At 44.8% G+C, this 26,834-nt stretch overlaps 1 protein-coding gene across 6 annotated transcripts in view; it reads left to right on the top strand.

Annotated features, from left to right (window-relative positions):
- The window catches only part of WDTC1 (WD and tetratricopeptide repeats 1), a 76,057-nt gene that overhangs the window by 35,321 nt on the left and 13,902 nt on the right, over positions 1-26,834 (top strand). For all 6 annotated transcript variants that reach the window (XM_073563995.1, XM_073563997.1, XM_073563996.1 and 3 more), the window contains one exon: positions 1,182-1,297. In XM_073563995.1, the coding sequence (XP_073420096.1) occupies positions 1,182-1,297 (116 nt within the window). The remainder of the gene's footprint in view (positions 1-1,181; positions 1,298-26,834) is intronic.

The raw sequence follows: 26,834 nt of genomic DNA, 5'->3' as shown, positions 1-26,834 counted from the left end.
TGTTACACATGATAGGGTTGGATACACAGACTGTGTTACACGATAGGATTGGATATACAGACTGACACGTGATCAGATTAAATACACAGACTGTTACACGTGTTAGGATTAGATACACAGACTGTATCATAAATAAAAGTATGTTGAGCCATGTATCTAATACTATCATGTGTGATACAGTCAGCTGAACAGGGACCCTAATCCTATCATGTAATACAGTCTACATAGCCATGTGTCTGATTCTGACATGTGTGATATGGTCAAATCCTATATCGAGGCAAGACACCCGCAATGAATATATTTTTCAGGGAACAATATATATGGGGGGAAGGGATTAGTGTGACAAGTTCAGTGCCAAAATCAAGAAAATTATATCAGAAGGAATAGCACCAAAGAACCATAAATAAACGTTGAAGCTTTATTGAACAAACATGTAAGAACATGTATTTTCACTGGTAGTAGGGTGATGACAGTGGTAAGCCAAAAGAGTGGAACCACAACTTAGACTGGCAACAAACAGGCAGAGTAAACACATTATTAGCTCAAAAGTACAAGTGCATTGTGCAGAGCGAACAGTCCCATGGAGAGGAAGGACATATTTGTATATAGGGATACATCTTTGTATATTGGGATCAAGGTACTAGAGTGATGGTGAAGTCCAACAGGGCTGTGTAAAGAATCAAATAGATGCCTCAACGCGCGTTTCAGCAGCGGCACCACAACGCCCAGGTAACATGAGGCGTTTTTTTTACCCCTCTTTTTACTTAATAGTCTTCCTCAAGCGCATCTATTTGATTCTACAGAGAAAGAAGGATTGGATCTTGGATTTCACCATGCCCAATCCTCTCTTCTCAATGAAGATTGGCTAGTGCCAGACTCTCTCCCCATTGAGTCCACATACTTCTAATGTGTATGAGGCAGGGCTCAGCAGTAACAGTACTATAGTGCTCCTGATTCTTTATGGTAGGAGCTATTACCAGGGTGCAGCTTTTTATATGGGCTGTCATACATCAATAATAATTCCTGTGTTGACATATTGTAGATGGAGCCACTATTTCTAAGTTTTGAGGATTGGAGTCTGTGTCTTTAAGAACTTATTTTTTATCCTTTCCCAAATGCACTATTCTTTCATCTTCATTGGTATGTCCTCACTGATCAGGTAACTGTGCTTATTTCTCCAGGCCACCTGCCAGTCAAACTGCCTGATTACAATAACCGACTGCGTGTTTTGGTGGCAACATATGTATCTTTTAGTCCTGATGGCACTGAGCTGCTTGTCAACATGGGAGGAGAGCAGGTAAGTTTAGTCATTGTTGGTTTTTAATTCCATTTTCAGAATATTTTCAACATAGGTTTTTTACCTGTAAACAATGTTTTGTTGGTTTGCACACTACTTCATTACCACAGCCTACAAATGGAATCTCCTTTCTGAATATTTTTAATCGAAGCGTCTTTCTGCCTGCTTGGTTTGCCCATATAGCTTAAGTTATGTATCTTCTCATAGATACTTAGATAAGGTGTTCCAGCCACACATTAGAACAGGGGTGTACAACCCACGGCTCGCGGGCCACGTGCAATTCGCCTGCTGCTAGTTACAGCTCCCACAACTGATTGCATGCGAGAGTGATCAGCTGGATCTCTGTGTGAAGAACACTGCACCCGCCGCTAATGTGCTGCTCAGTAACACGAGGCGAGCGCTCATTGGTAATTACAGTTTTCTGTCAATGGCAGAGACTCTGTGACAGAAGCCTTCAGTGACCAATGAGCGCTCTCCCTGCTAGTAATAAAAAGAGAGGCTCCGATCACACACTCACATTCCCGTGGTGAAGGAACGTGTTATGGTTTAGTTCTCACCCACTGCAGGCGCTTAGATGCTCCTCCTCCACTTGAACGCCAGCCTGTTTTTACTCTTGCTGGGGAACGGCAGAAGGAAAGCACGGTGAAAGGTTTTCATTTAGAGCTTAAAGGGTTTTACCCATAAACAAAAGTTCTTTTTAATCAAAAATAATCAATAGATCTTGGAATAATAATAACTTCCATAATTGAATGTGTTTAAATAAAATGTTCCTGTCCTGAGATAATCTTATAAATGTGCCCCTGCTGTGTACTGTGTAATGGCCGTGTCTGACCGTGCAGGAACATGGTCTGATCATACCACTTAAGCACTGGGCAGGCGGGAGAAAAAACTATACAGACTTTACAGCATTTTTTTCTTTTGAAGTAAAACATTGTTTAAAAACAGGCAGTGAAAAGGTTTTACTCACAAAAAGAAATAGCTGCGATCCCATGCTTTAATAACTGTAAACTCTTTTGCTTTCACCCCTGCCCAGGGGATGTGGTATGATCAGACCATGTTCCTGCACGATCAGACAGACGCTCTGCTGCCTCTTTATAGTAAATGGATCCTTAGGGGATCACGTCACTGAATCACGTCACTTGGCAATTTAGATTTAAATCCCAAAGTAAGTGCTCAGCGTAGAGCACCGGATAAACGTGATCATAAATGTTATGTAAAATTTTCGAATAAAAGCTTCAACTCAATACACAAAATAATCCCCCACTCAGGTCTGTCATCTCTTCACAGAAATATAGGGGGCTTCCAAGTTACTGGTAGTACAATGGCTCTGGAAAAGCAAAATATCTCCTCGCTCCTGAAAAGAAATTCAGCAAATTCTGCGCTCTCAAATCCAAATTCCTCCCTTCCTTCTGAGCCCCACAGTGTACCTAAAACCACCTATAGCGTCCACATGTTTGGCATTTGTGAAACAATGAGAGTCCGCTTAACTTTTTTTTTTATCTTCGTTTATTGAAAGTATACGTAAGAACAAACACATTTCCCATGTCCATAAACAGGAGTACACTTTGTTATTACACTGGTTTATAAAATTAGAAGCCGCAATGTATGAATTAGTAGTGTTCATTCCCATGTCTGATCATTAACTGTCCGGCAATGCACACTGTGGTTATATATTTCACATACATCTAACCACACATTCTAACTTGTTATCTCAGTATACATTCACTGGATCGCATATAATGTCGACCTCGAAACTTGGATATTGATACCCAATATCTATTTGCATAACAAAAACGAAAGATTAGCATTTCTGCTGGAAAAACCAACGCACCTGTAAATGTGGTTTGGGCACACACCTACCACGTCAATATTCTTAAGCACTTGTTAGATAGTGACGTGTGTTGAGTTCCAGAAGTCCCATATTTTATAGAATTTCCCAGGGCACCCTCTATTTTGATAGACCATGTTTTCACATGGAATTACTGAATTGGCAAGTTCTACCCAGGATCTCGGTGTTGGGTGTGATCTACTCATCCATCTCAGAGAAATTAATTTCCTGGCCAAAAATAGTGTCTCTTGGAGAAATATTTTAATATAATGGTCCCAATTATCTTCTTCCACGACCCCAAACAGGCACACCAAGGGATCCAAGGGAATTGGTATTGCTATTAGGGATTACAAGAAGGCAGGTAACCTCTTGCCAGAATGTATGTATTACTGGACACATTATAAGTATGAAGTCAGCCTGCAACTCATGACACCTCGGGCATTCCAAGGTCTGAGAATGACCCATTTTTGCTAATTTAGCTGGTGTAAGATATGCTTGATGGATTATATATAATTGGGTAATTTTGTTAGCTGATGGGGAAACCTTGATTGAGGACTCCAGCATCTCCTCCCAGTTCCCCTCCTGAATGTTAGGAATCAAGAGCTGTGATTTTCCCTTAACTGCCAAAGGACTAGAGTCCATGTTTGCTGATAGTAGGTGGGTGTATAGCATGGAGAAGACCTTGTGGTCCCTGTGATTTAAGTATGCCGATCAGTTGGAAGAGAAGATATGTGTGCCTGTACCTATGTGGGATTGGATAGCTGACCAAAGTTGAAGGTACCTGAAGAATTGAGGTCTTGGGACTGCGTACTGAGTCTGCATCTGTTCAAAAGACATTAGAATATTTTGATTATATGTATTTTACTTTCAATACATTTCTGGAGCTCCAAAAAGCAGAGGAGGGATGTTCTCGTAGAGAAGGGAAGTATGTGTTGTGCCAGACTGGCATTTCTGCCACAACATCAGTGAAATCAACTACTCTTTTAGCTTGCCTCCAGATTGAGTGGGCAAGCTTAAGGAGAGATAGAAGAAAAATTTATGTTTGGGGGCGCTAGTACTAATAAAGGAATGCCCGCCGCACGACAGAACAACACACCACAAAGTTGTAAATGAAAATTGTAAGCATAGGTATATGTCTGCGCTGAGATATCCTTAATATATCACACTAAATTAACCCTGGATTAAAATATATGAACTGAGTGGTGGGACTGTAAGGTTCTATAGCGGTAAATGAATTTAGTATATGTGCTGCCGAAGCAATATAAAAATATAAATATATGGAAATATATAAAAATATATGCAGAGGCGTTTATATAAATGAAGATAATGGTAGAATTTAGAAGCAATAAAATAAACAAAAGAGCCTGATGAAGATTTACCTCAGATATGTCCAGTACAATATGAACGTTTGCATTGAAGAAAGAGGCTGATACCGCTGATGTAGTATGTTGCGCTTGCTTGAGGACAAACAGGGTTAAAACTCCAACACACAGGTGGTTGCCAGAGCACTGCCCCTCTTACGTGATGTGCTGCGCTTGCTTGAGGACAAAGCAGGGTTAAATCTCCAACACACAGTTTCTAGAGCACTCCCCCGGCCGGTGACAGGCTCTCATATTACAGATCCCTCGACGCGCTAGCGTGGTTCACAGCGTGGAGCTGCAGAGTGTCCTGAGGAAGGAAACCGAGCATTTCCGAAACGTGAATCACGCTAGCGCGTCGAGGGATCTGTGAGTAATATGAGAGCCTGTCACCGGCCGGGGCAGTGCTCTAGCAACTAACTGTGTGTTGGAGATTTAACCCTGCTTTGTCCTCAAGCAAGCGCAGCACATCACATAAGAGGGGCAGTGCTCTAGCAACCACCTGTGTGTTGGAGTTTTAACCCTGTTTTGTCTTCAAGCAAGCGCAACATATTACAGATCCCTCGACGCGCTAGCGTGGTTCACAGCGTGGAGCTACTAGCTGCAGAGTGTCTGCAGGACCTTCGTGACGTCAGTAGTCACGTGGTGGGATCCGGAGAGCGATGTAGACCAATTCCTTTCCTTCCTACCCGTTTCGGAAATGCTCGGTTTCCTTCCTCAGGACACTCTGCAGCTCCACGCTGTGAACCACGCTAGCGCGTCGAGGGATCTGTGAGTAATATGAGAGCCTGTCACCGGCCGGGGCAGTGCTCTAGCAACTAACTGTGTGTTGGAGATTTAACCCTGCTTTGTCCTCAAGCAAGCGCAGCACATCACATAAGAGGAGCAGTGCTCTAGCAACCACCTATGTGTTGGAGTTTTAACCCTGTTTTGTCCTCAAGCAAGCGCAACATACTACATCTGAGGTATCATCCTCTTTCTTCAATGCAAACCTTCATATTGTACTGGACATATCTGAGGTAAATCTTCATCAGGCTCTTTTGTGTATTTTAGTGCTTCTAAATTCTACCTTTATCTTCATTTATATAAACGCCTCTGCATATATTTTTATATATTTCCATATATTTATATTTTTATATTGCTTCGGCAGCACATATACAGTGGGGAAAAAAAGTATTTAGTCAGTCAGCAATAGTGCAAGTTCCACCACTTAAAAAGATGAGAGGCGTCTGTAATTTACATCATAGGTAGACCTCAACTATGGGAGACAAACTGAGAAAAAAAAATCCAGAAAATCACATTGTCTGTTTTTTTTTTCATTTTATTTGCATATTATGGTGGAAAATAAGTATTTGGTCAGAAACAAAATTTCATCTCAATACTTTGTGATATATCCTTTGTTGGCAATGACAGAGGTCAAACGTTTTCTGTAAGTCTTCACAAGGTTGCCACACACTGTTGTTGGTATGTTGGCCCATTCCTCCATGCAGATCTCCTCTAGAGCAGTGATGTTTTTGGCTTTTCGCTTGGCAACACGGACTTTCAACTCCCTCCAAAGGTTTTCTATAGGGTTGAGATCTGGAGACTGGCTAGGCCACTCCAGGACCTTGAAATGCTTCTTACGAAGCCACTCCTTCGTTGCCCTGGCGGTGTGCTTTGGATCATTGTCCTGTTGAAAGACCCAGCCACGTTTCATCTTCAATGCCCTTGCTGATGGAAGGAGGTTTGCACTCAAAATCTCACGATACATGGCCCCATTCATTCTTTCATGTACCCGGATCAGTCGTCCTGGCTCCTTTGCAGAGAAACAGCCCCAAAGCATGATGTTTCCACCACCATGCTTTACAGTAGGTATGGTGTTTGATGGATGCAACTCAGTATTCTTTTTCCTCCAAACACGACAAGTTGTGTTTCTACCAAACAGTTCCAGTTTGGTTTCATCAGACCATAGGACATTCTCCCAAAACTCCTCTGGATCATCCAAATGCTCTCTAGCAAACTTCAGACGGGCCCGGACATGTACAGGCTTAAGCAGTGGAAAACGTCTGGCACTGCAGGATCTGAGTCCATGGTGGCGTAGTGTGTTACTTATGGTAGGCCTTGTTACATTGGTCCCAGCTCTCTGCAGTTCATTCACTAGGTCCCCCCGCGTGGTTCTGGGATTTTTGCTCACCGTTCTTGTGATCATTCTGACCCCACGGGGTGGGATTTTGCGTGGAGCACCAGATCGAGGGAGATTATCAGTGGTCTTGTGTGTCTTCCATTTTCTAATTATTGCTCCCACAGTTGATTTCTTCACTCCAAGCTGGTTGGCTATTGCAGATTCAGTCTTCCCAGCCTGGTGCAGGGCTACAATTTTGTTTCTGGTGTCCTTTGACAGCTCTTTGGTCTTCACCATAGTGGAGTTTGGAGTCAGACTGTTTGAGGGTGTGCACAGGTGTCTTTTTATACTGATAACAAGTTTAAACAGGTGCCATTACTACAGGTAATGAGTGGAGGAAAGAGGAGACTCTTAAAGAAGAAGTTACAGGTCTGTGAGAGCCAGAAATCTTGATTGCTTGTTTCTGACCAAATACTTATTTTCCACCATAATATGCAAATAAAATGAAAAAAAAACAGACAATGTGATTTTCTGGATTTTTTTTTTCTCAGTTTGTCTCCCATAGTTGAGGTCTACCTATGATGTAAATTACAGACGCCTCTCATCTTTTTAAGTGGTGGAACTTGCACTATTGCTGACTGACTAAATACTTTTTTTCCCCACTGTACTAAATTCATTTACCACTATAGAACCTTACAGTCCCACCATTCAGTTCATATATTTTAATCCAGGGTTAATTTAGTGTGATATATTAAGGATATCTCAGCGCAGACGTATACCTAAGCTTAAGGAGAGGTAACATTCTAGGAGTGTTTGGTTTATCTGTCTCCAGAAATCCCAATAAACAGTTCGTCCCCGTCGCTTGTGCCAAGTGATTCTCTGTGTTGGGGTCCCGTTTCACATAGCGACGCACACCAGCGATCCCAACGATACGACCTGGTAAGGATCGCTGTTGCGTCGATACATGGTCGCTAATAAGCTGCCAAACAGGCAGATCTCTTCAATGACGCAGCAACGATATGGCAATCCATATAATGACCTCGGCGGTCGTTGGTACCCTGTCACACAGCAGCTTTTCTGACGACTCACGCCTGCGTCCCTGAGTTCTGCGTCGCCAACGAGGTCGCTTGTCGGCGTCAAACACAGCGAAGCATGCTGGCGATATCTAGCGGGGGGGCCGGTCGCCGCTATGTGTCACATGTAGTGAGATCGCTGTTGTGTCACAAAATCGGTGACGCTTCAGCGATCTCTCTAGCGATCTCGCTATGTGAGATGGGGCCTTTAGGCAGAGAAGTATCTGGCATCCATGAGTCAATTGCCCTAAGCTGTCTCACTAGGTAGTATAAAAAGTCTGGTAGCGCCGCCCCGCCTTGCTTTGTGGGCCTTTGTAGGGTACACAATTTAAGTTTAGGCCTAGAGTTTCCCCAGATAAATCCAGTGATTAATGAGCTAAGAGTTGAAAATCAGGACTTGGGTATGGGTACCGCACTATATTGAAATATGTAGCTAAATTTAGGGAGTAGAATCAATTTAACTAGATTTATCCTTCCAGTGACTGAAAGTGACAATTTGCTCCATTGTGTGAATTTAAGTTTAGCTTGGTCAAGCAGGGGGGAGATGTTAGATTATTATTATTATTATTATTATTTATTTATATAGCACCATTGAATCCATGGTGCTGTACATGAGAAGGGGTTACATACAAATTACAGATATCACTTACAGTAAACAAACTAACAATGACAGACTGATTCAGAGGGGAGAGAGGACCCTGCCCTTTCGGGCTTGCATGCTACAGGATGGTGGGGAAGGAGACAGTAGGTTGGTGGGTTGCAGCAGTTCCGGTGTTGATTGAGGTGATATCACCGGTAGTGGTGAGAGAGAAGGAGGTAGCAGGGTCATTGCAGGCTGTAGACTTTCTTGAAGAGGTGGGTTTTCAGTTTCCGTCTGAAGGATCCAAATGTGGTTGATAGTCGGACTTGTTGGGGCAAAGAATTCCAGAGAATAGGGGCTATTCGGGAGATGTCTTGGAGGCGGTTGGGTGAGGAGCGAATAAGTGTGGAGGAGAGAAGGAGGTCTTGGGAGGAACGGAGATTACGTGAGGGAAGGTATCGGGAGATTAGTTCAGAGACATATGGGGGAGACAGGTTATAGATGGCCTTGTAGGTCAGTATTAGTAATTTAAACTGGATATGCTGAGGGAATGGGAGCCAGTGAAGAGATTTGCAGAGGGGAGAAGCGGAGGAGTAGCGAGGAGAGAGATGAATTAGTCTGGCGGCAGAGTTAAGGATGGACTGGAGAGGTGCGAGGGTGTTAGCAGGAAGACCAAAGAAAAGGATGTTGCAGTAGTCGAGGCGGGAGATGACGAGGGCATGCACAAGCATTTTAGTAGATTGAGGGTTGAGGAAAGGACGGATTCTGGAAATATTTTTGAGCTGGAGGCAACGGGAACTCATTTCTGCTATCTTTCTGTATAATAATGCCCAGGTATTTAAATTGAGACACAGTTGGGAGTGGGGATAGCCGCTTCAAATGGACCCCTGATAAATGTTGGAGAGGCATTAATTATCTACAGCATTACAGAATGCTGTAGATAAGCCCCTGATGGCTGTGGCCGCAGCTTATAGTCCAAAAATGGGGTGACAGATTCCCTTTAACTGCATCAAGTGAAGCCAGGACCCAAACATTATCTTGTATCCGTGAGCTATATTGTACAATGGTCTTCACCCTTATATTAAATGTAATACTTTTCCCTGGCATGAATCCAGTCTGATCTGTATGTACCGTATATACTCGAATATAAGCCGAGATTTTCAGCCCGTTTTTTTGGGCTGAAAGTCCCCCTCTCAGCTTATATTCGAGTCATATACACCAGGGGGTCGGAAGGGGAATGTCAGGAACACCGCACTGCACTTGCTCAATGAGCCAGTGCGCGTGTCCTGAGTACAAAGACTGTGCACAAAGATACCTGCAGAGCGGGGTCTCAGGGGTGATGATGCATGCTCCAAGCTCACAGGACCTGAAGCATGTGACTGCTGGGGGCGTGGCCTCAGCTCCACAGAGCCAGGAGCTGCAGGGAAACTCCTAGAAAGGTAACTACAGGGCAATGTTACCAAGGGGCATAGACAGAGACATACACCAGATCAAGCCAAGTCAAAGCACGAGATAGCAATACAGTACCAAAGTGTTAGACAGAATGGATAGTCAGGATGTAGCAATAGATCAGAAAACCAGAACGGGCAATAGACGGTACAATAGGGACAAACTGTAACGGAGTAACGATAGCCAAGCCAGGAGGTCAGAACCAGAAAAGACAATAGTACCAAAACGAGAGACGGAGTACAGAGTGAGGGAACGGACCGGATCATACACGGGAAGCAAACAAGCAACGCAGAATGCACGCACACCAGGGGTCAGACACACCAGAACAACAGTATAGCTGACAGAGAACCCTGGTAAAGAGTGAGTATAAATACCCCTCCCAGATCCAGAAAAAGGCCACGAACACTTAACCCTGTGAGTGCAGGGCAAGAACCCTGTTCAAACCATGACAGGGAGGGGGGGTGAGGGTGTCAGGTCATACTTACCGGTCCTGGCACGGTCTCTGCAGCCCCCAGCTTCTCCACGATCTCCCTTCCTTCCTTCAGCGGTCACATGGTACCGCTCATTACACTCATGAATATGCGCATATTCATGAGGTGTAATGAGCGGTACCACGTGACCGCTGAAGGCAGGAGGGGAGATCGCGGAGAAGCTGGGGGCTGCAGAGTATAGCGATACTCACATGTCCGGGTCCATTGCTGCTGTCTGACACGTCATCTGTCAGTGACGTTCAGACAGCAGAGGGCACGTTGACGTGGTTAGTGTGCGCCGCGCCCCTGTAGTCTGAACGTCACTGACAGATGACATGCCAGACAGCAGCAAGCAGCGTCACCTGGCCCCAGCGACGGAGAGGTATGTCATTTTTTTTTATTTTTAAATGCAACAGCGGCAGTACATGGGGGCATAATCTATGGAGCATCTTATGGGGGCAGCACATGGGGGCATAATTTGTGGAGCATCTTATGTGGGCAGCATATGGGGGCATAATGTATGAAGCATCTTATAGGGGCAGCATATTGGGGCATAATTTATGGAGCATCTTATGGGGGCAGCATATAGGGGTATAATCTATGGAGCATCTTATAGGGGCAGCATATAGGGGAATAATCTGGAGCATCTTATAGGGGCAGCATATGGGGGCATAATGTATGGAGCATCTTATGGGGGCAGCATATAGGGGCATAATCTACAGAGCATCTTATGGGGGCAGCATATTGGGGCATAATCTATGGAGCATCTTATGGGGGCAGCATATGGGGGCATAATCTATGGAGCATCTAATGGGGGCAGCATATGGGGCCTATTCTATGGAGAATCTTATGGGGCCATAACCTTTATGGAGCAGCATATGGGGCATATTATTCTAGGGAGCATCTTATGGGGCCATTATTAACCTTTGTGCAGAATTATATGGGGTGTATTTTGTATGGAGCATTTTATGGGGTCATCATGAACTGTATGGATCATTATATGGGGCTCCTGATTCAATATGGATATTCAAAAACATTTAACTGTCATGGTTAGGACATGGTTAATGTCCTGTTCTGACAGGGTTAACATTGCCGGCCTCTCTTTGGATCTGGGAGGGGTATTTATGCTCACTCCATACTGGCATTCTCTGTCAGTTATACTGCTATTCTGGTGTGTCTGACCCCTGGTGTGCGTGTACTCTGCATTGTTTGTTTGCTTCCCGTGTATGACCCGGCTTGTTCCTTCACTCTGTACTCCGTCTCTCGTTTTTTGGTACCATTGTCTTTTCTGGTTCTGACCTCCTGGCTTGGCTATCGTTACTCCGTTACAGTTTACCCCTATTGTACCGTCTAATACCTGTTCTGGTTTTCTGATCTATTGCTACATCCTGACTATTCTTTCTGTCTAAGCCCTTTGGTACTGTCCTGCTATCTCGTGCTTTGACCCGGCTTGATCTGGTGTATGTCTCTGTCTATGCTCCTTGGTAACATTGTCCTGTAGTTACCCTTCTAGGAGTTTCCCTGCAGCTCCTAGCTCTGTGGAGCTTAGGCCACGCCCCCAGCAGTCACGTGATTCAGGTCCTGGAGCATGCATTGTCACCACTGCTGCTCGCTCCGCAGGTATCTTTGTGCACAGTCTTTGTACTCAGGACACGCGCCCTGGCTCAGTGAGCAAGTGCAATGCGGTGTTCCTGACATTATAACTGACCGTTTCAGGTTTTTTTTCCTCTGAAGGAAAAAAAAAAAAAAGTGTGTGTTTTCCTCATGGATCCCATACAAGCCTTCGCTGATCAGGTCAAGCACCTGACCCAAATGTTCCATAAACTCAATGTGGAACAGCGCACGATGGCCCAGACCCAGCAACAGTTGGTGGATACTGTGCAGGGGGCTGTCGATGCAGGGGCTTCTAGTTCTGGGGGTAGGGATGTGTCATTAGTGTCCCCCGAATCTCCAGTCAAATTGCCCGATCCCTTCTCAGGGGATAAAAAGGAGTTCAGGGCTTTCAGAGAAAGCTTTTTTTTTCTCTAAGGCCCCGCTCCTCCGGGGATGAGTTCCAGAGGGTGGGGGTCATTATTTCCCTACTTCGGGGGGCTCCGCAAGCATGGGCTTTCTCTCTGTCTTCCTCTGCTCCTGAACGTATGTCAGTGAACTTGTTCTTTGAGGCTCTGGGGCACATTTATGACGAGCCTGATAGAGTGCGTCTGGCAAAGGATATGGTGATGAGTGTGACACAGGGAAGGCACTCTGCTGAATGGTTCTGCTCAGAGTTTAGACGGTGGACCGCCGAAGTGTCCTGGAATGACGCCGCCCTGAGGGGGTTGTTTCACAGGGGCCTTTCTGACCATCTGCAGGACGCTCTGGCATTACATCCGCCTCCTGATACCCTGGAGGACGCCATGATGCAGGCGGTCCGTATGGACCGGAGACTCCGTGCTAGAGGAATGATGCAACAAGAGTCTCCCTTGTACCCCAAATTGTGTGACACTTCACCCGCATCTGAGCCCATGAACGTTGGGTCAGTCTCGGTTAAGGAGAAAGAGAGATGGCACCGCAGAGACAACCTACTATGTTTTTACTGTGGAGCCTCTGGACATTGGAAAAGGAATTGCCCCTCCTGCCCTTCTTCAGAGAAACGACTGAGTCTGGGCAACAATCGAGGAGGTTGTCCAGACTCCCAGGTACATTTTTTCTCACGTATAAAAATGGTCCTCCAGGTTGAATTGGAAATTGCTGGCGGTCCTGTTATGACCACCGCCTTTGTTGACTGTGGTTCCTCCATTAATCTGATTGATGTCCAAGTTGTGACTCTTAATAAGATAGGGACAGTCAGGTTAAAAGACCCTGTTAAAATTGTGGCTGTGGATTCATCCCCTCTTACCCGGGATGGAATTTGTTTTATGTCTGAAGTTTTTTCTATGAAAGTGGGTTTCACTCATGTGGAAAATTTAAGTTGTTTCGTTATGAATAATCTGCCTGCAGGACTGGTATTGGGAATGCCCTGGTTGCAACGCCACAATCCTCTTATTGATTGGGTGAAGGGGGAGATCACCCGTTGGGGATGTAATGATAATGGTCTGTGTTGTAACCCGGTTCCTTTTGTCAATCCGATAAAATCTGTATCTGTGTCATCTGTCGGTCTGGAGGGTATTCCGGAGTACCTGAGAGACCTTAAAGATGTGTTTTCCGAAAGCGAGGCCGAGGCGCTCCCACCACATAGACCATATGATTGTGCTATCGATTTAGTACCTGAAGCCAAATTACCCAAGGCTCGTTTGTTTAATTTGTCCGGGCCTGAGCGCCAAGCTATGAAAGAGTACATTAAAGAAAGCCTTCGCAAGGGGCATGTTCGGCCCTCGGTCTCACCCGTGGCAGCGGGGTTTTTCTTTGTAAAGAAAAAAGATGGTGGGTTGCGACCGTGCCTCGACTTTCAAGAACTGAACAAAATTACTGTTAAGAACACGTACCCTCTCCCGTTGATTCCTGATCTATGCAATCAACTCACGGGGGCCAAATGGTTTTCTAAGCTCGATCTACGAGGGGCTTATAACGTTATAAGGATCCGGGAGGGGGACGAATGGAAAACAGCGTTCCTGACAACTGAAGGGCTGTTTGAAAACCTGGTTATGCCCTTCGGCCTCACTAATGCTCCTGCGGTTTTTCAGAACTTTATTAATGTTGTTTTTTCTGACTTGATTGGACGTTATGTAGTCATTTACCTGGATGACATCTTGATTTACTCTGAGGACAGTCAGTTACACTTGCATCATCTGCGTACGGTGCTTATGAGACTCCGGGAGAACCATTTGTATGCTAAGCTAGAGAAGTGCTCATTTTTTATGCAAGAACTGTCTTTTCTGGGTGTAATTGTATCCGGGGAGGGATTCCGCATGGATCCAGGGAAGGTTCAGGCCATTACAGATTGGGTGCAGCCTCATGACCTGAAGGGGTTGCAGCGATTTCTGGGCTTCGCTAATTATTATAGAAAGTTCATTAAAGGGTTCTCGCAGGTGGTAAAACCCTTGACGGACCTCACTCTTAAAGGGGCAGATGTAAAAATTTGGTCTGTGGCCGCAAAAAATTCCTTCCTGGCATTAAAGAAGTGTTTTACTACAGCCCCTGTGTTGGTACAACCCGATTCGTCAAGACCTTTTATCGTCGAGGTCGACGCTTCGGAGGTGGGGGTGGGGGCAGTATTATCACAGGGCCCCTCTACCCTGACTAACCTCAAACCCTGTGCCTTTTTCTCTAAGAAGTTCTCGTCGGCCGAGAGAAACTATGATGTCGGTAACAGGGAACTGTTAGCAGTTAAATTGGCCTTTGAAGAATGGAGGAATTTTTTGGAGGGGGCCGCTCATCCCATTACGGTTGTCACTGATCATAAAAACCTGGCCTATATCGAGTCTGCTAAGAGATTGACCCCCAGACAGACTCGGTGGACACTTTTTTTTCTCGATTTCAATTTACTATCACGTTCCGACCAGGGTCTAAAAATGTAAAGGCAGATGCCTTATCCCGAAGTTATGATTCTGTGTCCCCTCCAGAACCTCCTTCCTCCATTCTTCAACCGGGAGTGGTTGTAGCCGAAATCTCCTCTGAGTTACAGAGAGAGATTCTGGAAGCACAAGCACAAGCTCCCAGGAATAAACCCCCAGGTAAATTGTTTGTACCCGAACAATTCCGTCTCACAGTCCTTCAAGAATTTCATGACTCTATGTTAAGTGCACACCCTGGTATTGCAGCTACCCGGGGGGCAGTAGCTAGGGGTTTTTGGTGGCCCTCTATGGGTACTGATATAAAAAGGTTTGTAAATTCTTGTGGGGTGTGCGCGCGCTCTAAAAGCTCTCAGGTCCGGCCGGCCGGGGAATTGGTGCCTTTGCCAATTCCGGATAAACCATGGACACACCTGTCCATGGACTTTATCACTAACCTTCCACCTTCCAAGGGCAACTCAGTGGTATGGGTAGTGGTTGATAGATTTTCTAAGCAAGCCCACTTTGTGCCATTACCTGCGTTACCATCTGCTGAAACCTTGGCTCGTTTGTTTATACAGCACATTGTTCGACTGCATGGAGTGCCTGTGAACGTGGTGTCGGACAGGGGTGTGCAATTTGTGGCCAGGTTTTGGAGAGCGTTTTGTATGAAGTTGGGGGTCACGTTGTCATTCTCCTCTGCCTATCACCCGGAATCTGTCGGACAAACGGAACGCACCAACCAGTCATTGGAGCAGATTCTGAGATGCCTGGCCTCCTCCAGACAGGAAGACTGGTGTGAGGTGTTGCCCATGGCAGAATTTGCATTCAACTGTCGGGTTAATCAGTCTACTGGAAAGCCTCCCTTTCTGGTCAATTATGGGTTTGTTCCGCAGTTTGGGGAATTTTCCCGTATGGATTCGGATTGCCCTGGTGCCGAGGGGATGGTACAACAATTAAAAACCCTCTGGAAGGAGGTACAGGGGAACATCTCCAAAGCCCAGAAGAAGTTCAAACATTTTGCAGACAGGAGGAGGGGGTGGTTCCTGCGTTGACAGGGGGGGGGGGGAAGTCTGGTTGTCCACCCGTAACATCAAACTTAAAATACCCTCTATGAAGTTGGGCCCCAAATTTATTGGCCCATACAAGATTGTAGAGGTGATCAACCCGGTGGCATACAGATTACAGTTGCCCACCTCCTTCAAAATCTCTAACGTCTTCCACAGGTCCCTATTAAAACCTGTGGGGACAGTTAGAGAAGATCCCTCATCCGTGGCTCCACCAGTGTTGGTAGAGGGTCTACTGGAGTACGAGGTAGGGCGCATCATTGATTCGCGGTGGGTGCGCCGGAGACTTCAGTACCTTATCCATTGGAAGGGATATTCCGTTGAGGATCGATCATGGGTTCCGGCCAGTTCGGTGCACGCTGATCGACTGGTGCGGGCTTTTCATGCCTGGTACCCTGAGAAACCTGGGGGTCCGGTGGCCCCCCATTAAGAGGGGGGTACTGTCATGGTTAGGACATGGTTAATGTCCTGTTCTGACAGGGTTAACATTGCCGGCCTCTCTTTGGATCTGGGAGGGGTATTTATGCTCACTCCATACTGGCATTCTCTGTCAGTTATACTGCTATTCTGGTGTGTCTGACCCCTGGTGTGCGTGTACTCTGCATTGTTTGCTTCCCGTGTATGACCCGGCTTAATCCTTCACTCTGTACTCCGTCTCTCGTTTTTGGTACCATTGTCTTTTCTGGTTCTGACCTCCTGGCTTGGCTATCGTTACTCCGTTACAGTTTACCCCTATTGTACCGTCTAATACCTGTTCTGGTTTTCTGATCTATTGCTACGTCCTGACTATTCTTTCTGTCTAAGCCCTTTGGTACTGTCCTGCTATCTCGTGCTTTGACCCGGCTTGATCTGGTGTATGTCTCTGTCTATGCTCCTTGGTAACATTGTCCTGTAGTTACCCTTCTAGGAGTTTCCCTGCAGCTCCTAGCTCTGTGGAGCTTAGGCCACGCCCCCAGCAGTCACGTGATTCAGGTCCTGGAGCATGCATTGTCACCACTGCTGCTCGCTCCGCAGGTATCTTTGTTCACAGTCTTTGTACTCAGGACACGCGCCCTGGCTCAGTGAGCAAGTGCAGTGCGGTGTTCCTGACATTAACCTACTGATGTCTCAATTAATTTTACTTTTATTGGTATCTATTTTTATTTTTTAAATTTACCAGTAGCTGCTGCATTTTCCACCCTAGGCTTATACTCGAGTCAATAAGTTTTCTCAGTTTTTTGTGGCAAAATTAGGGGGGTCAGCTTATACTCGGGTCGGCTTATACTCGAGTATATACGGTATAATTTCTAGAATGACTCTATTAAGTCCTAGTTACTAGGATTTTTTTGAATATCTTGTAATCTACATTTACTAACGAGATTGGACAGTATGATCCACATTCTAGCAGGTCTTTTCCTTCTTTTTTAAGAACTATTATGTTTGCCTCATAAAAGGAGGTAAGGGTTCCCCTTGTTTGGTTTGCTTGAAGACTTCCAATAAAAGGGGTGCTACAGTATCTTGGTGTCACAGAGCGACTGGCCCTGCGTGACGTGACCCGACGATCGGTCACCAAACAACAAGACAAAACAAGGGGACACTGGGGACACAATTACAACGGTGGGCCCTTCAATAGGGAACGGGGAAGTGGACACCTCCTGCACTCTCCTAAGGAAGAGCCCTGAACTCTCCTCACGTTCCCTATACAGGTTCTTTCAACCTATCGCCGACCAGGATACCTGTTATGAATGAGTCACCGGAGGAGGAAAAAACAAAAATACAAGCTAAGTCCAGAAAACCGGAGAGGTTGGTAGCTAGCGGATTGCAGACCCCTGATCCTATTCACAACAACTAACAGTAGCCGTGGGGTGTTCCTACAGTGGTCCTAGACACCTCGTTCACAGCCGGAGAACTAAATAAACCTAAAGAAAGAAAGGGGAAATCTAAACTGCCCCAGAGCAGACCCCAAAGCAATAGACAGCCCCCAACATGTATTGACGGTGAAAACAGATGAAAACACAAACACAGACAGAAGGACAGGCTGAGCAAACGATGGGGCCCTCACTAACTAGATAGGACAGGAAAGAAAAGCAACTGTCTGCAATCACGCAAAAACCCTGCCAAAAATAATGTCCAACACGTCTGATAGAAAAGGCCCTGAAGTCACTAGACTTCAAAATCACTATATCAGCACTCAGGTATATTCTGAAAACAGAGCAAAGAGATCAACTGATCAGAGACAAAAATGGAGTTCAGCCAGTCCCAACCATGGCTGGCTGAACACAAACACTAAGTAAACCAGACAAAATCTCATGGAACAATAGCAGAGCAAAAACTTAGCTTTAGTAGACAGGACTAAACTGGAGGCCAGAGCTCAGAGCAGAGAGGATCACCAGCAACCCAGCAGGGCGTCGGCGGCCTTATATCCACTCAAAGATTCCGGATGTCCAATCACACTCCACCTGTTCAGATGACAGGTTTTTCCCATCCAAATCAATTTCACTACCTCCTTTCACTAGCAGAGGGAGTTTATCGGACATCAAAGGTGAAGGAGAAAATGAGCTCATAACAGATACCTAGGTCCCTCACTTGCAATGCACCTATCCCTTACTAGGGAACTGGCAAGTGCGGACACTGGTCCCAATGCTGTACACCAGGGAAAATAACAGACAGGGAAAAACAACAACACTTAGCTTGCTCTGCAGTCATGCACCGGACCGCAGAGTAAGGCACCCGAACACCGCTTCCAGCAGGATAACCACTGCACCAGATCAGCTGCAAATAGCACTGCTCAAGATAGCTTCTCTCTTCAGCACGGTTGGCTTCCAAATGACCAGTATTGCCAACAGTGATCTGCAGCACCAGGTGGCCTTATAAAGGGAAGTGGGAGTAGTCACCATCTGCATAGATAAAATTAATCACCATGCAGTGACACCAGCAGCCACCGGGGGGAAAACCCATCAGTAGACCAACTACAATTGTAGTATCACCAGCGGCCACCGGGGGCAAAAAACCCATATTAACCCCCGCAGGCCAGAAAGGAAAAAGGTTTATATAAGAGAGTCCAGACGCTGACACAGATCCAAAAATGGAGCGTGACACTTGGCATTTGCTGTATAATTCAATGGGAAAACCATCTGGGCCCGGTGCCGTTCCTTTAGACGTTTCTTTAATAGCTGTAATTATCTTACCCAATGTAAAATATGCCTCCAGGATGGATTGCTGAGAATGGGTCAGTTCTGGGAATCGCAAATCTGACAGGTATGAAAGGCAGTGTGCGGTGATATAGTCGCTTTTGGACTGATATAGTGATTTATAGTAATCATGAAATTGAGTGAGTATGTCTTCAGCAGAGGTGGCTATAGTGCCGTGTGGCATCCTAATTTGAAGTATGGTGTTAGATGCATTATGTTGATGGGCCATGTAAGCCAATAACTTGCTAGATTGGTTACCCAATTCAAAGTAGGATTGCCTTGTGAAGAATAATTTCCGTTTGTACACACACATCACCTAGAAGCTAAATCCAATCTATGAGAGCAGAGCCATTCTGACCTGTTGCCACTCGAGAGCTCTGCAATATATTTCTTTTCAGATTCTTTTAATTTAACCTCTATTTCTGCATCTTCCCTGGATGTGACTCTCTTAACGTATGAGATTGTAGATGAGAGACATACCCTTAGATATGCTTTCAATGTGTCCCAGAATAAGTTGACATTACGGGGTTCAGTATATGTTGATATAAAACAGTCTACTGTATATACGGTAGACTGTTCACATGATCAGGTTTTAAATACATTAGATAGGACTGCTCCAAAAAGGGTTACCGTGACGTGGTGGAGTGGCTTCGTATACATTTTTTGCAAAAAACTTATCAACTAAATACTCTGTTCTTGTTATCATTTTTTACTAGCACTGGCTGTCTACTGTTATGTATTTTTTACAGAGTATTTTTGCACGTTTGTCATACTGCGTTTTTTCTTTGTGTTTCGTATATACTCGTGTATAAGCCGAGTTTTTCAGCACATTTTTTTGTGGTGAAAACGCCCCCTCGGCTTATACACGAGTCATTGTCCTAAATAGATGGCGGGGGAGGGGAAGCGGCGGAGCAGTGGGTCACAGGCCTGTGGTTTTTCCTGAAAAAGAAGTTATATACTTCGAAACGTGTTGAAATAAACCACCACCTTACTGTACCATACTGGGATCTACATCTCCATTCTGTCGGCAGCGGACTATTGTCCACTATCTCCCTCTACAGTCTGATGTCTGATCGCCACTTGCTGACTCGTGGATCTGCTGCGGCTGATTTTCTATATTATATATATCTTAACAGGTGAGTTTAATCTGACCACTAAACTAACTGTATTTCTCGGATAAGACCATATTTGCGCTGATCTCTCCTACAGTTTCTGGATGGTCCCTTTATATGCAATGCATGTGTTTTGTTATGCACTGTGGATCCTGTGAAAATCAGCCAGTGTGTATTGTTTGTTAGGGAGTTATATGGCTTGCTATTGTTTGTTATCACAGGGCTCTTAGGCTGTGTGCACAGGTAAGCGTTTTTTCCGCGGTTTTTAAGCGTTTTTACCGACAAAAACGCTTACAAGAAGCATCCCATTCATTTTAATGAATTCCGCACTTTTTGCGCATATTGATGCTTTTTTTCCGTGAAAAAAACGTATGGCGGTAAAAACGCAGCATGCTCATTAATTTCGCAGAAAAATCCGCATTTCTAACTATATTCTATGAGACTGGGGATGCTCCGGAAAAAACGCACGGAAAACGCGCGTTTCCTGGGAAGGAGTCCGGTTTTTAGTCAGGAATTTTCTACATAGGTGGGTACATAGCCTTAGGCTATGTGCCCACGTAGCGATTTTCAAGCGATTTTTTTTCCTGAGCAGAAACGCATGCCCTTGCCAGGGAAATCGCATGTGCTTTTTGACACGCACTTTTGGCGCGATTGTCAAGCGTTTTGACATGCGTTTTCCCATGCATTTTTGCTCATATAATTGATGGGCAATTCCGCAAAATTAATGAAAATTAATGAACATGCTGCGTTTTTTACCGCTAAGCGATTCCGCAGTGGTAAAAAACGCACCATTGGCACAACATGTGCGTTTTCTATTACAAATGCATGGAATGCTTTTTTTTAAGCGTTTCCGCGGCAGAATCGCGCGTTAAAAAACGCTTAAAAATCGCTACATGGGCACACCGCCTAAATGCAGCTTCCCGCTGTGCCTGCTGAGAGTCCCAATCAAAGTTTTCCACTGCAGGTGAACTAATCTCTGGGGGGAGGGAGGAGGGATGAGAGAATCTCCTTACTGAATCAAGGTCCCTCCTTAGCTCCTGTGTCCATCAGAGAAACACTGGCTGTGGGTCCGTTACTCAGGACTCTGCACCACAGCTCCCACGCTGTATTTCATAATGTTAAGATCCCTGGAAGGCTGGGTGGAAGGGAGCACTCTCACTACTCGCTCTCTGTACCTCAGAGCTTGGACCCAAGATGGCCCCTGACACCTCCAGAGCTCTATTCTGTGTGATTGATTTGCCATTCCCTGCTCGACTGAGGCTGAACCAAAGCAGCCCTTCTGTAGCCAGGTTAAAGGGAGCGTGTCGCCTCGTTTTGCCGCTATAAGATGTGTTGAGGCTTATCTACAGTATTCTATAATGCTGTAGATAAGCCCCCGGTCTGACCTGAAAGATAAGAAAAATACGTTTTATTATACTCACCTTGGGGAGGTTTGGTCCGATGGGTGTCGCAGGTCCCAGTTCCGGCTCCTCCCATCTTCATGCAACGTCGTCATCTTCCTTGCTTTGTGTTGTGGCTCCTGCGCAGGCGTACTGATCTCACCTGTTGAGGGCATACACTTAAGGAGTATTTGCTTATTAGTGAAATTTATTGAAAACAACTGCTCTTATAGTGATTGCGACAGAATGCCGTTTCGGTCATGAAGGATGTGGTCCTTATGATCAAAATAGGGACAGCGAGTATGCCCGTAGTAGTTCTGAACTAAGGGCTGTCCTGAATTAGGTAATGGTCACTTATGCCTTTAGGTTAGCCAGGGTCAGAGCGGTCGCTCTATGTGGGGTGGTGGCGAGACGGTGGAGTGTGTTAACGCTCAGTTGTAGCAACAACTGAGTGTTAACACACTCCACTGTCTTGCCACCACCACCACCTAATTCAGGACAGCCCTTAGTTCAGAACTACTATGGGCATACTCGCTGTCCCTATTTTGATCATAAGGACCACATCCTTCATGAACCACTACATTGTTCAAGGCGACTTATGTGATCAAGGTCTTGAATGACCGAAACGTCATTCTGTCGCAATCACTATAAGAGCACTTGTTTTCAATAAATTTCACTAATAAGCAAATACTCCTTAAGTGTATGTGTGCAGTGATTCTAATAGACATTTATGTGGGACTCATGAGCCTCCTTCACTAGCACCATACCCCCGTACCTATCGTGTGCTAGCCATTGAATCTCATACTTGTTGAGGGCAGAGCAAAGTACTGCAGTGCGTAGGTGCCGGGCCTCGCCTCTCTGACCTTTCCCGACACCTATGCATTGCAGTACTTTGCTCTGCCCTCAACAGGTGAGATCAGTGCGCCTGTGCAGGAGCGCAGCACGAAGCAAGGAAGATGACGATGTCGCATGAAGATAGGCGCCGGACCTGGGACCTGTGACACCCATCGGACTGGACAGCCCCTGGGTGAGTATAGCAAAACTTGTTTTTCTTCTCTTTTCATCGGATCGGGGGCTTATTTACAGTTTTCTAGAATGCTGTAGATAAGCCTCAAACGGCAGTGACCACATCTTATAGCGACAAAATGAGGTGACAGGTTTCCTTTACATCCACACCAGGATGATGAAGTTTACAGGCTTACCAGAGCCTCAGGTGTCAGGTATGATGCAGGATAATGTACAGATGGCTGGAGCTCCTCTCAGATGCAACTGCCTCACAAGTGGTATTCCCCCACATATGGGTATGGTACTCAGGAGAAATTGCACAACAAATTGTATGGTTAAATGTCTCCTGTTGCTGTTGTGAAAATATAAACATTGGGGCTTAACCCCTTAGTGATTTGCAGCTTAATGCCCTTGCCAATTTTTACAGTTCTGACTACTGTCACTTTATGAGGTTATAACTCTGGAACGCTTTAACGGATCCCGCTGATTATGTGATTGTTTTTTCGTGACATATTGTACTTCATGTTAGTGGTACAATTTCTTCAATATCAATTGCGTTTATTTATGGAAAAAACAGAAATATGGTGAAAGTTTTTAAAATTTCTCAATTTTCGAAATTTTCATTTTTATCCCCTTAAAGGGGTTGTCCAGGCTTTTCACATAATCTCAGTGCATATCTGGGCTGCAGAATGCTGACAATAAGTAATTTACCTTCTGTGAACAGTTTGCATGGTTTCCAAGATATCATCCCTTGCTTGTAAGAAAAACGTCCAAGGGGGGGTGTTCTGGCATTGAAATGAGAACTGGTCGTTTCCTCCTACTCTACTAAAAACCTGCCCTCTATAGCAACATCCCCGCCCTCCATAGCAACAGGCCCTCCCCAACCACGTGAAGAAGCCTATCTCTCCTTACACAGTAACAAATCCTCCCCCTCTAGCAGCCTCAGTGCAGAGAGCAACTGCTCCTCCCCCAGACACACACTGAACAGTGATCTATGGAAAGTGAAACTATTCAGGAGGAAACGACCAGTTCTCATTTCAATGCCAGAACACCCCCCCCCCCCTGGACGGTTTTCTTACAAGCAAGAGATGATATCTAGCAAACCCTGCAAACTGGCCACAGAAGGTAAATTACTTATTGTCAGCATTCTGCAGCCCAGATATGCACTGAGATTATGTGAAAAGCCCGGACAACCCCTTTAAATCGGAGAGATATGTCACACAAAATAGTAATAACATTTCCCACATGTCTACTTTACATCAGCACAATTTTGGAAACCAACTTTTTTTTTTTAGGAAGTTATAAGGGTTAAGCGTTGACCAGCGATTTCTCATTTTTACAACAACATTTACAAAACCATTTTTTCAGGGACCACCTCACATTTGAACTCATTTTGAGGGGTGTACATGACAGAAAATACCCAAAAGTGATACCATTCTAAGAACTACACCCCTCAAGGTGCTCAAAACTACATTCAAGAAGTTAATTAACCCTTTACGTGCTTCACAGGAACTGAAGCAATGTGGAAGGAAAAAATGAACATTTAACTTTTTTTCACAAATATTTTCCTTCAGAACCAGTTTTTTTATTTTCACAAATGTAAAAAGAGAAAATGAACCACAAAATTTGTTGTGCAATTTCTCCTGAATACGCTGATACCCCATATGTGGGAGTAAACCACTGTTTGGGTGCACGGCAGAGCTCGGAAGGGAAGGAGCACTGTTTGACTTTTTCAAACCAGAATTGGGGCTGGAATTGAGATTGGACGCCATGTCACGTTTGGAGAGCCCCTGATGTGCCTAAACAGTTGAAACACCCCAGAAGTGATGCCATTTTGGAAACTACACCCCCCCAAGGAACTTATCTAGATGTGTTGTGAGAACTTTGAACTCCCAAGTGTTTCATTAAAGTTTATAACACAGAGTCGTGAAAATAAAAAATAATTTTTTTTCCATAAAAATGATTTTTTAGCCCCCAATTTTTTATTTTCACAAGGGTAACAGGAGAAATTGGACCTCAAGAGTTGTTGTCCAATTTGTCCTGAGTACGCTGATACCCCATATGTGGGAGAAAACTACTGTTTGGGCACACGTCGGAGCTCGTAAGGGAAGAAGTGACGTTTTGGAATGCAGACTTGGATGGAATGGTCTGCTGGCTTCATGTTGCGTTTGCAGAGCCCCTGATGTACCTAAACAGTAGAAACCCCCCAAAGAGACCCCATTTTGGAAACTAGACCCCCCCAAGGAACTTATCTAGATGTGTTGTGAGAACTTTGAACACCCAAATGTTTTACTAAAGTTTTTAACGCAGAGCCATGAAAATAAAAAATAATTTTTTTTCCACAAAAATGATTTTTAGTCCCAAATTTTTTATTTTCACAAGGGTAACAGGTGAAATTAGACCCCAAAAGTTGTTGTCCAATTTGTCATGAGTACGCCGATACCCCATATGTGGGTTTAAACCACTGTTTGGACGCACGGCAGAGCTCGGAAGGGAAGGAGCACTGTTTGACTATTTCAACGTAGAATTGGCTGGAATTGAGATCGGATGCCATGTTGCGTTTGGAGAGCCCCTGATGTGCCTAAAAAGTGGAAACCCCCCAATTCTAACTAACAATAACCACAACACACCTCTAATCTCAAACTTCAACACACTCCTAACCCTAGTCCCAACCCTAATCCGAACCGTAACCGTAATCCAAACCCTAACCCCAGCCCCAGCCCTAACTTTAACCCAACTCACTTTAGCCTAACTCTTACCCTAATGGGAAAATGGAAATAATTACATTTTTTTTATTTTAATATTTTTCCCTAACTAAGGGGGTGATAAAATCGGAGTTTGATATACTGTTTTTTTTATTTTGATCACTGTGATTGGGTCTATCACAGTGATCAAAATGAAGCAATAGGAAAAATCTGTTGTTGTCGGGTGCCGGCCGGTAGATCTCAGCGGGCGCATTGTGCATGCGCCCGCCATTTTCTTCCAGTAAGAAGATGTTGGTGCCCGGGGAGGGAGCGAGAGAGCCCAGGTACTCCGGGAGATAACGGGGGGGGGGGGGGGAATCGGGAACCCTATTTCTCTCTCCTCTGATGTGCGATCACATCAGAGGAGAGAGAAATTAATTAGAAAATCGGACTTTTTTTTGAGGTCTCCGTTATACCGTTAATTAACAGCGCTGTGGTTTAAGTACACTTAACTGCCGCGGATAAAGGGCGTATCGGCGGTCATTAAGGGGTTAAATAACATTTTTGTGGGGAAAATGTGTTTTTTGTTTTTTAATTTTAACTGCTCTACTTTATAAACTTCTGTGAAGCACCTGGGAGTTTAAGGTGCTCACCAAACATCTAAATACATTCCTCGAGGGTTCTTGTTTCCAAAATGGGGTCACTTGTGAGGGGTTTCCATTGTTTAGGAACATCAGGAGCTCTCCAAATGGGACATGGTGTCTGCTAATGATTCCAGCAAATTTTACATTCAAAAAGTCAGATGACACTCCTTTCTTTCCAAGCCCTGCGGTGCACCCAAACAGTAGTTTTCTACCACATATGGAGTATCAACGTACTCAGGAAAAATTGTACAACAAATTGTATGGTGCAAGTTCGCCTGTTATCCTTATGAAAATGCAAAATTTGGGGCTAAAATAACATTTTTGTGAAAGGAAAATGTGATTTTATTTTCACAGCTCAACGTTATAAACTTCTGTAAAGCATCTGTGGGTTGAAGGTGCTCACCGCACATCTAAATACATTTCTTGAGGGGGTCTAATTTCCAAAATGATGTCACTTCTGGGGGATTTTCACTGTTTAGGGACATCAGGGGCTCTCCAAATGTGACATGGTGTCTGCCAGTTATTTCAGCCAAATGGCGCTCCTCCCTTCCGAGCTCTGCCGTGCACCCAAAGAGTGATTATCCTCCACATAGGGAAACATAGGGTTGCAGTGTGTATATATATATAACAAGAGGTGACAGGGGGCTGTGGTACGTACATCACAGGAGGAAATATGGGGCTGTGGTATCAGGAACTGGAGAGGCTCTGCAAGGAAGAATGCCAGAGGATCCCCAAATCCAGGTGTGAAGCACTTATTGCATCATTCCCAAGAAGTGTCATGACTCTACAAGCTCAAAAGGGTGCTTCTACTCAATACTGAGCAAAGGGTCTGAATACTTATGACCATGTGATATTTCAGTTTTTCTTTTTTATAAATTTGCAAACATTTCTACATTTGTTTTTTTTTTACAGTCAAGATGGGGTGCAGAGTGTACATTAATGAGAAAAAAAATGAACTTTTTTGAATTTACCAAATGGCTGCAGTGAAACAAAGAGTGAAAAATTTAAAGGGGTCTGAATACTTTCCGTACTCACTGTATGTTGATACCCAACAAGTCCAGTTTTTTTTATTGTTTTAGTGGTGAAAATAATTAGATGTTTGCAAGTAAAAAAAAAAAAGTTTGGTTGGTGTCACCGTTTTCCGAGAC

The sequence above is a fragment of the Dendrobates tinctorius genome, unplaced genomic scaffold, assembly GCF_039654945.1.
Source record: "Dendrobates tinctorius isolate UK_male_01 unplaced genomic scaffold, ASM3965494v1 ptg000015l, whole genome shotgun sequence".
Lineage (NCBI taxonomy): Eukaryota > Metazoa > Chordata > Amphibia > Anura > Dendrobatidae > Dendrobates > Dendrobates tinctorius.
The sequence above is the reverse complement of the archived record's forward strand: the minus strand, read 5'-3'. Positions and strand labels throughout refer to the sequence as shown.